At 53.8% G+C, this 11,775-nt stretch overlaps 1 protein-coding gene across 5 annotated transcripts; it reads right to left on the bottom strand.

Moving 5' to 3' along the window:
* Positions 1–644: 644 nt before the first annotated feature.
* On the bottom strand, positions 645–11,395 carry LOC122369103 (cell adhesion molecule 3-like). 5 transcript variants are annotated; one of them, XM_043343537.1, is made up of 8 exons: positions 11,339–11,395; positions 9,962–10,304; positions 6,486–6,694; positions 4,909–5,044; positions 4,429–4,565; positions 3,992–4,095; positions 3,494–3,627; positions 645–2,113 (listed from the first exon to the last, which is right to left on the bottom strand). In XM_043343537.1, exons 2-8 carry the CDS (start codon positions 10,005–10,007, stop codon positions 2,007–2,009), a joined length of 873 nt encoding a protein of 290 aa, XP_043199472.1. In that variant the 5' UTR covers positions 10,008–10,304; positions 11,339–11,395; the 3' UTR covers positions 645–2,006. The 5 variants fall into 5 exon arrangements, with proteins under 5 accessions (XP_043199472.1, XP_043199470.1, XP_043199471.1 ...); XM_043343535.1 differs by having other exon boundaries at positions 9,962–10,158; positions 11,339–11,374; XM_043343536.1 differs by having other exon boundaries at positions 11,301–11,344.
* Positions 11,396–11,775: the final 380 nt, after the last annotated feature.

The raw sequence follows: 11,775 nt of genomic DNA on the forward strand, positions 1-11,775 counted from the left end.
TAGGTGTTTAATTGGACTTCCTAACCACATGGGTCACATTTATTCACGATGCACATTGGGATTTGCCTCAGCCATTTATTGTCACTTTTAGCAGCCAAACCTCCTGAAAAGTTAGCCCATGAAACGTGCAATGTAAATGCTTTTACGTTGGAAATTGTCACAGTTTTGCCGTCATCGAAACCCCCTCGAGGAAACGTATGTCGCTGTCCGAAACTTCCCTCTCATGCCCAGGGAATATGTTCTTGGGCTGTTTATCAAATTTAAAGCTTCATATGTTGTTACTTGTTACGCATAACGCTGAAGGCTGTTGCTATTTTTTAACATGATAATTGGTGTGAAGAAAGCAAAAACGAAACAAAAACAAAACGAAAAAATGTTCCAATGCTTGGAACAATATTGCGTGACAGATTGAACCTTGATTACATCATAAAGTGACGTAGTGTCGCATTTTTTTTTTTTATTCTTATCGACACGTAATGGCCGCAAAATCTGACATGTGAGGTGTGACATTGGAGTTAGCTTAACAATTCTACTAAGCTCGAACGTCGTGCCGATCGTATCGACAAATCTCGTTTACCGTATTTCCTGTTTCGGTTTGTTCCTGGGACGCGTTCCTTACCGTCGGAGTGTCTCACAAGTCGAGGTCGTATCACACGTGTATTCGAGTCTGCTTCGTTCCCATGGCGCACACTCAGCAGGACAAGCACTAGCCGGCCACGGCGGCTGTCGATCTCTACATCTGTGCTCAAACAAACAACAAACTGACTTTATGTACGCGGGCTGGTAGCCAGAGAGATCCCGTAGGGAGCTACACCCCAACTGCCCCTCCCCTAAAATCGACTCTGGTGGTCCGCCGACGCCTCCAAGTGCTGAGTAGTGCCAGTATGCCGCACGATAGGCACTCCACTCAGCTAAAACTCACCTACGGACCTGACGCGACTCGACGACTTGGCTCGGCGCTCATACGAGCTAGACCGCTACCGTTCAAGTCCAAGGACGGCTCACGGTCGCCCGGACCAAAGTCCGTCCATCAAGCGTCGTGCTCTCTGGACAGTAGACAATGGACATGGCAGCGGTGCATGCGTGGCTGTCTCGCTGGAGCGGCTGGGACGAACCGCCGTGACAACTGATAGTACGGCGGCGGGCATTGGCGTTCGTCGTGACCATATGTGTCGGGAACTCCCGTTGAGGCGGCGCGTCACTCGTGTCTTACACGGGCCCTTGCATACGACACTCGCTACACGCTCGTTCGGTCCGTTACATGTCGGCGAGAGACTCAAATGTCAGTAATGCATTCACCCCTCTCGGCATCCTGACGCAGCGTGGTAGCAGCTGCGCTGTGCGAAGTTATAAAATTAGCCTCTCATTGGGGCTAAGAACTAGAAGATTATTCAACACAACCGAACAATCTAAGTCAATCCCTCGGCTTTGGTGAAAACACTCGCACATACACTGCATTAAAAAGTAGAGTCCAGTGCAATACACCGCAACAAACGCTAGGCCATCGAAACCAGCCAGCCGGCTTTCTGAATTATCATTCAGAAAGTTGCATAAGCTGAGTCAGTTGGGTATTGCACCCGTGACTCCTCACACACACTATTTGTCTTTGCTCACGGGTTTCTTGGCTGTCACATCTCCAAGTTCCCGCTTCACGACCGCTTCACACTTGCAGGCTCAGCAAGGCTTGCCTCCGCCGTATCTCGGCAAGGTTCGCTCGGTCCGTTACGCCTCGCTCCCGGGTACGGTGTCACTGTCCGGTACTCCGCTGGACACTATGCCTGTCCAGTACTCCACTGAGCACTTTCCTGTCCTGTCCTGTGCTCCGCTGATCGCTGCCCTGTCCGGTACCTGTCCTTGTCCGGTACTCCACTGATCACCATCCGGTCCGGTACCTGTCCGTGTCGGGTACTCCACTGAGCACTGTTCGGTTCGGTACCTGTTTTTGCTCTGTACGCCATAGGGCTGACTTGATCACTGCGTCATCTTGCCTGCGCCCGAGGTCAGGGCTACGTCCACCGTGGACAGGCGGGCACGGAGGCCGTGTAACCCACTACTGCGAGCAGCAGCAGCAGTAACGCGGTGGAGGGATGCGCCGCGCCGACACCGCTGCCCACTGAAATAGAAAGGCGGTGTCAGATGAAGTAGAAAACATGAACAATGGCCTCCACTTTTATTGTTAACAACCCACATTCAGCGGCGGATCCAGGATTTCGTCAAGGGGGGGGGCATACGGCGTTGTGGTGCCCCCTTAAAAATCCACGGCTTTCGGCCACTTACTTAGGGGGATGGTGCCCCTGAGACCTCGGGATGGTGCCCCCTCAGACCCGGGAGAGTGCTCCTTCAGGCCTCGGATTTCGGAATGGTGCCCCCGGAGACCTCGGGATGGTGCCCCCGGAGACAGACTTCGGGATGGTGCCCCCGGAGACTTCGGGATGGTGCCCCCGGAGACAGACTTCGGGATGGTGCCCCCTCTGCCACCGGAGACCTCGGGATGGCGCCCCCGGACCCTCGAGGTGGTGCCCCCTCCGACCTTGGGATGGTGCTCACGGAGAACTCGGGATAGTGCCCCCGGAGAACTCAAGATGGTGCCCCCGCGGGCCTCGGGATGGAAATAGCCCCACCCGAGGTGAGGGACAGAAATGAGCCTCCGGGAGACCCCGAAAACGGTACCCTATTCCGATAGACCTTCTGGATGGTGCCCTCTTAGGAGACCTCTGGGTTGAAGCTCCCGTCGGTGACCTCCGTGATGAATTAAAAAAAAACTCCGTGATGGTTCCCCCGGGAGGCCAAAAGGCGGGGGGGGGGGGGGCATGGCCCTCATTGCCCCCCCTCTAGATCCGCCACTGCCCACATTTTCTTTTCTTTTATAATCTTTAGGTGTATTAGAATACGACAGACGACGCATTAAACGCTCGATTTGAATCCAGCAAAATTGAGTTTTCTCACATGACTATTGATCATCGTGTGTCAAACTATTGACAAGCTAGCTTGTCGCTGTTTTCTCCACATCACCGCTGTTTCTGAGGCAGCCTTTACCCGGCTACTGGCTATCTTCTCGAATGAATGCAGTTAGTGACCGCATAACGGTCGGGGCCGGGCAGCCGATCGTTCTCTGTCACCGTGTTTATAGTCACGCCCAGGCTACCCCGGTCAGGGACAGGAGCTGGCTGCCGACGGGGTACAGCGCCGCCCGGACGGAGGACACTTTGAGAAAGGGGCGGCGAAATGTGGGCTGGTGGAGCCGGGTAGTGAGGATGGGGAACCGGTAGTTATAACCCGGAAACCTAAAAACAATGGCGGAGATGGTTTTCACATAGGCCAACTATTTATGGAACTGTGATTCCAGCACACAATATTTATGAACGTACCCCCAAACTTCCTACTCGTGTCTCGTAACATCAACATGAACCGGGTCTGATAAGTTTTATCAATCCCAAATTCGCCCGGCTGGCCTCAAACCTGTCACCATGCCGTCACCTCCTCTGCTCCGTACCCAGTATGGAGGTCGTGTTTGTGTAGAGCGTCTCCGTCGTGCGGCCGTCGCCGCCGGGGGGTCGCTGCCGAGACTCGTACTCGGAGATGTTCCTGGAGACGATCGACGTGCAGGAGACTTTGACCGGTCCGCTGCTGTGAATGGAGCACGCCGGTCAGAGAGACCACGCCCCCACTCCGCCACCCCTCCCCTGAACGAACCTCCGCACCCCGCCCCCTAATTGAGACGAACCGAACACCGCATCCTCCCCCTGACTGAATTGAGCCGCCCTACGCGTCCCCTCCCTCCCGCCTGAGACGAGCCGCCCCCGCGCCCCCATGGAGACGGATCGCTCAGCTCAACAACATTGCCGCCAGGGAACCACCCAACTCGAGTAATATGAGGCTGCGACAGTGCATTGTTATTCGAGACGCTTATTAGCGCGCTATCAACCCGAGCGGTCTGACAGATGATCCGCCGGTTTAGGGTGACTGCCGACTGTTTCGAGGAGGGGGTTACCTCAGCAGCGTGGGCCGCAGGTGCAGGCGGAGGCCCAGAGTGGCAGTCTGCAGACCTTCATCGTCCTCCTCCAGGGGATACGGGGTCAGCAGGTCACCAGTTATCTGTTGGAGGGTACAGGGTCAGGTCACCAGTTGGTAGGGAATTAGTTCATTAGAGATCTGTCGGTGCGGGGTCATAAGGTCACTCGTGATCTGCCGAAATATACCGTCGGGTGCTCAGTGCCCACGTGTCATCGCCTGTACAGACGGGCTATAAAATAGACACAGTGTGCGTTACAGATCGGCTCAAATATAGCATGTGATACATACAGACCGCTTCACACGGCGCGCATAAAGCTCATCGTTTGGCGGTTGCGGTGCCTTCCATACCACCCATACCTACGGCTGTCGCGCACCGCGCGGCCCTCCGTCTCGACGGCTCTATTAGTCCCTTACCAGCCGGCCGTGGACGGCCCAGTGGAGCCGCGCCGCTGGGTACGACTTGGCCGACGTACAGTTGAGCTGCAGCGTGTCCCCGGGCGCCCAGTGGTCCTCCTCGAACCCCGAGATGACCGGGTCTGACTCGGGTGGCGCTGGGGATTGGAAGGGGCTGGGTCAGCACTCAGCAGCCTACTTGACCCTCGTGTTGTCAGCGGAGAACAGCGGGGTCGCATATCCGGCAGCGCTGCGACTACATTATTGCTTTGCAATGCTACTCCACGGATGCTATTGCTGTCAATGGTCTCCCAGTGTTCTGGTACGCTCGCTCCCCTTATAACTGCGCCGCTCAGACCGGCTGACGATATGAGCCTTGTGCTCAACACCGGCACGTGCTCCCTCCCGCCCCCCCCTCTCTCTCTCTTTCTCTCTCTCTCTCTCTCCTCTCTCTCTCTCTCTCTCTCTCTCTCTCTCTCTCTCTCTCTCGCTCTCTCTCACCTACGACCAGCATGTTTGTCGTCTCGGTGACCGATGCGAAGACGGGCGCCTCTGTGTTGACCTTACAGCGGTACTGACCGCTGCTGAAAACCGACAGCGAGGTGAGCGTCACCCGCACATCGTCCGACTCCTTCACCTGGGGACAGAGGTCACAGGGGTCAGATTAGGTCAGACTCCTTCACCTGAGGACAGAGGTCAGAGTTTAGACTCCTTCACCTGGGGACAGAGGTCACAGAGGTCAGACTCCTTCACTAGGGGACAGAGGTCAGAGTTCAGACTCCTTCACCTGGGGACAGAGGTCACAGGGGTCAGACTCCTTCACCTGGGGACAGAGGTCTCAGGGGTCAGACTTCTTCACCTGGGGAGGGGGTCAGAGGTCAGACTCCTTCACCTGGGAAGGGGGACAGAGGTCAGACTCCTTCACCTGGGGAGGAGGGCGGAGGTCAGATGCCAGACTCCTTCACCTGGGGAGCAGGGCAAAGGTCAGACTCGGTCAGACTCCTCATGAGTCAAAGCTCAGACTTCTTCACATGGGCAGATGTCAGACTCCTTAGCCTTTGAGTACGTGGATCAGAGGTCAGACTCCCCTTAGCACTTAGCAGTACGGCTACAATACAAGGCATGAATATTGAAGCATTGATCAATGCACTTTTTACCCTTGTACGTCATTTAAGGGGCACACCAATCTAAAACTCGCTCCCCTCGGCTCGGCGTGCCGGCCGTATCCGGTCCACAACAAAAGCCGCCGCCTCCCTCGCCAGTGACCGTTACACCCCCCGGGTAATGCCGCCACCCGGGCCTCATGACACAAGACGCATGCACGGCGCTCATGCACACCTCGCGACTGTGCAGTGCACAGGCTCGCTGTTGCATGAACAGCTACTATAACGGAACCCTTAGAAAACCCTACATGAAGTAGGCATCTATCTCAGTGACACACGAATCAATGCCGTGCGCTGGAGTGGGACAGACGGCGGGTCATAACAAACTCGGGGCCGAGGCGCGCTGCGCGAGCCGGCCATAAACCTGTCTGAGGGCAGGCGCGCGGGCGCCGACACCGGAACCGGCCAACTAATGAATCAGCCACTCGGGGTGCCGGTAATGGCCCGGCTGGTGATACCGGCGCGTGCCGAGAGGCCATGCGCACCCCCTGCCCGGTCACTGGGGCGGCTACCGAGCGCCCATGGAGCGTCCACAGACTACGAGTAAGCCCTCGATGTGACCGCGATCGGTCGGGAAGTTCCCATGGCTAGCTGTGGGATGTTTACGAGGGATCAGCTTACATGTGCGGTCAACCATGCGATGAGCCTGACCTGGTTGCCACACGAGGTGCTGGCCTGGGGGGGGGGGGGACGATGGATGGCACTGATGGAGGTGTCAATACTCGTAGAGGTGGATTACATAACATGACCCGTTGGGTCTTACCCCTTTCCCTTGAGTCGCTGGCATTAGGACTGGTTACTCATGTTTACACTATTCCGGGCCTTTCAAGGGAAGTGCTCTGGGCTGGTTACTCACGTTCACACTGGTGCGGGCCACTCAAGGAAGTGCTGTGGGTGGGCTGGTTAGGTACTCACGTTCACATTGATGCCGGCCACTCCTGGGAAGGTAGTCTTGGGCTTGCGCGCGGTGGGCAGGAAGCGATAGAACTCTGTGTCGTCCTTGTACCAGGCGACGCTGTAGAGGTCGTCGCCTTCGACGTCATACCGACAGCGCAGGGTGGCCGTCTGCCCGCGCTGACGCAACGCCGGCACCTCCAGCGAGGACAGGCGCAGCGACCAGCAGCCTGCGCCACAGAGAAGGGTCATAGGCAGCAGAGTTGTAGTAGGTACAGACATCACGCCAGGTATTCGTCTAACGTGGTAACTAGGGGGGACGGCGAACCCCGCAGTCATCGATCGGGACCCCGCAGCGAAGGTGAAAACGTTAATCGAGGGGTGGGGGCATCCTCACCGAAGAGGCATAAATATCGCCATTAACACATTGCTAATTAAAATAAAACGAACTTGAGACTCGTCCCCTTGGAGAAATTTGTTGGACGAGCCTCTGCGTCGCGCCGCGAGCTAGACGGCAAAAAGCCCTACAAGTTCTCTACATACCGTGGCCGTCCTACATATACATAGGCAGTATTTAAGAGACATTTGCGCCCGTCCCCCATTGCTTTACATGTAACGGTGAGGATCGAGGTCACGTAAATACGAATCGAGAAAAGCGCTAAACTTGGCTCGTTGACACCCAGTTCATGTTTCCATTGGTAAAGGCAGGGCTGAGGGCCTTATAACCATATAACCGGTAAAGGTACCCAAAACAAAATCAATAGCTTGGTCGGTTAATCCAGCAGAGTTTGCTTGTGCAACGCTGGCAGGTCCCATAATCTATTGACAGTTTAATAGCCAAATGTGCTTAATGTTTATGAATGGCCCATCTTCGGATACAGGCAACGAATGTGGCCGTTTGTCTTTACTTAATAACAACCTTCGCTTGGTGTTCCCATTATGTGAACATTTCAGGAAAACTAGGTATATTTCGCCTCGCCTGCCCCCTATCATATACGTTTCCTATTTGGTTCGTTCGCTAGGACACCTTTCCCACATTCAGCTAAGGGAAGCCGAAGACCTCGTCACCTCATTAAGTTGCCGGCTGATGACATAAATATATATAAAGAGCTGTGATGTCAAGCCGGGCGATACCTATGTGTATGGCTGACCCTCGGCATGGCCAGTCCAGTGAGCCAGTCACGTGCTACCAAGCATTCATGCGCTCTAACATCATGGTCCCCTAATATCTCTATTCTCTAATATGTGTGAGTGTGTGTCGCCTCATACACAGCACCTATGCCGAGCCGCTATCATACTTACAATTGTGGCGCAATGTGCATTGCAATGTGCGGTAGTGGCGGAACACCCTCAATTAGGGGGGGGGGCACTGTCGACTTTTGGTTTGTCCATGCAACGCCCATAGGGCTAATGTTAAAATGCAAAAATCAAAGGGGGGGCACAGTGCCCCGGTGCCCTCCCCGTTCCGCCGCCTATGGCAATGTGCATACCTGCTTTGGTTTGCGCTTTGTAGTTTGTGTCGAGGTCCTGCGTACTTGCAATTAGGCGATTCATAAACAAACCATTGGATGACCTCGGGAGGTCCACAGCAATGGATATTGGACAGTCTGGAAACGTCATGTGGGGAGGCGGGAGCAGCGAGCAAGACATTGTCCTTATGCTGCAGCACACGACGAGCAGAGATAAATCAGACGATATGTAGTGTGCGCTGGTCACTTTCATTGGAATAAATCGGGCAATGACAAGTGTTAGCCTGTATTTAGGGTCTTGTGTTAGCTTGTGTTAGCCTTAGAAAATGACTACTCCGGTTAATAAATAAAGATATTTTAAGGACAATAAAGCCACCGCTTAATAAATCCAAAACGTCGCGTTACCAAGGTGGATTTATGAAGTGGATTCTGCTGTATATTCCACACGTCGCATGGACCCGTACCTTTCATGTTTACAGCTCAACCAACAAGTGTGCACAATACACGTATAACTCGCAGATGCACATTGAAGGATTTCCCTCCTGCTCCGGCTAGGTCACACAATTTGGGCAGGCCCGGACCAAGGCGCCGGTGACGGGATGCCGGAGATAGGCTGCACAGAGCCGGATAGACAGAACCCCGTTCCCAGCAACTGACGCAGCAGCGGCTCATCCTTAAAATCAGAGCTTAAAATACGCACCCGCGCCGAGTGAGCTGGTGCAAAATGTAGTAGGTCATGGACGGTGCGGTAATGTACCGGGTGAGCTCCTGTATGGCGCTAATGACTACACACAGCAAGAGCCAAGAGGTCAAACTATGACCCATGGCTCTAAACGGTCAAAAAGTCGCATAATGCTGTAGGTATCCATACCGATCAAACCTCACCGATTTACACGAACATGAGCCTTTTTATCCGAAACGGCTCCTGCGTCCCGGGGGGGGGGGGGGGCGAAACGGCCCCCTTCTCCTTTTCAGTCTATATCTCCCAAAGTAGGTATAAAGCAGATATTTTTTATATAAATTTAGTCCGAACCTTTTGATAGGAAGGATTTACAAGGACAGAGCCATCGCTAAGCGAAGCTTGTTGCGGTAACCCTGCCCTCCACCTTCCCATCGCGCAATTCCAGTTCTATGGCAGAATTTAGAGTCCAAAGTTTAACGTGCGCACAAGGTTGAAGGTAGTCTTCAAGTGGCGCTATTGCATGCCTTTTGAAATGTCAAAATCAGTCGGTAACTTTCCGAGATCTAAGGGGGAGGGGGGGGGGGGCGAAACGCCCCCTCCCCCAACGGGTGGTAGGGTCCGCACTCCGCCTGCAGCCCAACGGGGGCGCGTGTTAACTGCGAGAAGACATATGTAAGCGTTTACTACACTAACACGAACCACGAATCTATGATAATGAATGAAACTGCTTTGATTTCATATGACGATATATCTGCAGTGACCACGAAAGTATAAATAACAACCAACACCCAACAGAACGTATTACGTCTAACAGCGGGGTGCGTACGCCATGTAAATTTGAGTTCCGCTGGCAGAACGTTCCGATCAGTGACATTGACAGTACCTAACTACATATATAAAGCATGACATGTCCTAACGGAACAGCACGGTCCTTCCGAGGCAGGAGGTAAATCCGCGCCCCGTCGGCGCCACCTGAGCGGACACCTCATCGTCGGACGAGCCACGCCGCCTCCAAGGCCACGCCCGCCTGCACCCGGTGGCGACCCAGAATCGCGCGGCGCGGCCGACAGACGCGACGGCTCCGGCCACGGGCACTGCCTCAGGTGCGTCCCCTGGCATCAGCCCAACGTCAACAGCACCCCAGGGCCGCCCTACTGACCCGGCTACACACGTCACTCCCGCCGACCGTCACCGTGGAGCCCGCGGTCACACCGCTAAACCGGTTAGCGAGATCGTGGACAAGAAACCTTTTATCATTTCGTGACCGGGAATAAGTTTTTAGGTCTTACCATCTTACGACCTCTATTCCACCTCCCGCATCCGACGAGCAGGCGCCGGGTACTCACCGGGAATGCAAAGGAGTCCAGCAAGCAGCAGCGCCGCGCCTCGCATGGCGGCGGCACCTCGGGCACCTTGAAGCACCACCGTCCGCTGCTCGAGCTACACTGGCGAGACCGGACTCCGCCGCCCGCGCCCCCGCGGCCGGCCGGCGCGGCGGGGCGGGGCTGGACCGATTAGGTTGCCCGGCTCACCTCACGGCTCACTCCACAGGGAAAATAATAACAAAAAGATGCAAACACGATTCCAAGAGCGCCGTACGGTGGTCTCGATGACGAAGCACGAACTCAGTGCCTCCATTTCGCATATAGTTCACATTTGTAGGTATAGGTATTGTTGTGTTTGTGAGGACTGAAGAAGATATACACAGTCAGGGGCGGATCCAGGAAAACTCCAAGGGGAGGGTCATGAATCGAAGTGGTGCCCCTACCTATACCCAAAATTAAAAACTCAACGGATTTCGTCCACTTCATTTTGGTGGTGCCTCCATTTTCAGTTTTTTATTTTTATTTTTTATTTTTAGTCAGTATCTTACCTCTTAGCCACAACCACATTTACCAATTGTAAGCAAGTATATATGAATGTGCTATGTGTACAGGGGTGGGCAGATAAGTTGGGACAAATTTCAACTTCCTCTAAAACGACTATTTTTTGAGTGATTAAGATAACTTTTGAACATGAATATAGGCTAACGAATACTTTTCCATGCTATGCAGGTTGCGTTGTAATTTTGAGTCGGCTGGTCACAGAACGTGGACTTAAGCAAGTAGTCACTATCAACTTAATCCGCGCGCACATGCATGCCAATACTCTAATTATGCTCCATCAAATGGCTGAAAGTAGTGTGTATCGAACAGACGTAAACGTTGGAGGAAGAGAAGATGTTGAATCATCCTTACATACTTATTGCATTGACACCGGCCGCTCCCCCGGTTTTCCAGGGGGGCTAAAAGGCAAAATTCAGTTAAATCAGAGGATCCTCGCGAAAACAGTGGCGCGAGCTTACAACGAAGGTTACCGCGCCATGAGAAAGCGATATACCAGCACCTCAAACATGTACTCTTATGCATTGATGCATATCAACCTGTTATCATAGATGTTGAAGCCGCTGTGACGTTAAAAAGATCGTTTCCTCTTGAAGGGCTTGGAGAAGCGAGCAAGCACACGTGCAGGTCTTTTTCGACGATGGTATCCCCATAACCGAACATATGAACAACCGCAAACACCATGAAACATCGCAACCAGCCCAGAAGACGTGATCTTAGTTCCAAAAAGCATGCAGCAGAGCTCGGTGATGGCATTCCACTCGGTGACTTCTGACGGCCACGTGGGGCCCCCTTATTTTACGGAATCGGGAGGGGGTTCGCCATTACAGCGTACCTAACCATTATTCCGGCAGTTCGAATCAACAAGCTGGAAGAAGGCAACATTCTGCATGGAGTGATGCTCTTCGAGGAGACGTCTGTATACTTAGCGAATTATTGACATTGACGTTCAGCGACAGATTCGCGGACCCCTAGGAATCCGCTGAAAATCCCTATATAGGGGTAACTAGGGGCGTAGAGTCGCGTGGTGCAATCCGTTAAACCCTACACCTAATACTTTTCCCGCTACAGGGCAGCAAAGTTCCAGCGACAGATTCGCCGGACCCCTAGGATTCCGCTGAAAATCCCTACATAGGGGTAACTTGGGGCGTAGAGTCGCGTGGTGCAATCCGTTAAACCCTACACCTAATACTTTTCCCGCTAGAGGGCAGCAAAGTTCCAGCGACAGATTCGCCGGACCCCTAGGAATCCGCTGAAAATCCCTATATAGGGGTAAC

This window comes from Amphibalanus amphitrite, unplaced genomic scaffold (genome assembly GCF_019059575.1).
Source record: "Amphibalanus amphitrite isolate SeventyFive unplaced genomic scaffold, NRLGWU_Aamphi_draft 001006F_arrow, whole genome shotgun sequence".
In the NCBI taxonomy this organism is placed as follows: Eukaryota; Metazoa; Arthropoda; class Thecostraca; order Balanomorpha; family Balanidae; genus Amphibalanus; species Amphibalanus amphitrite.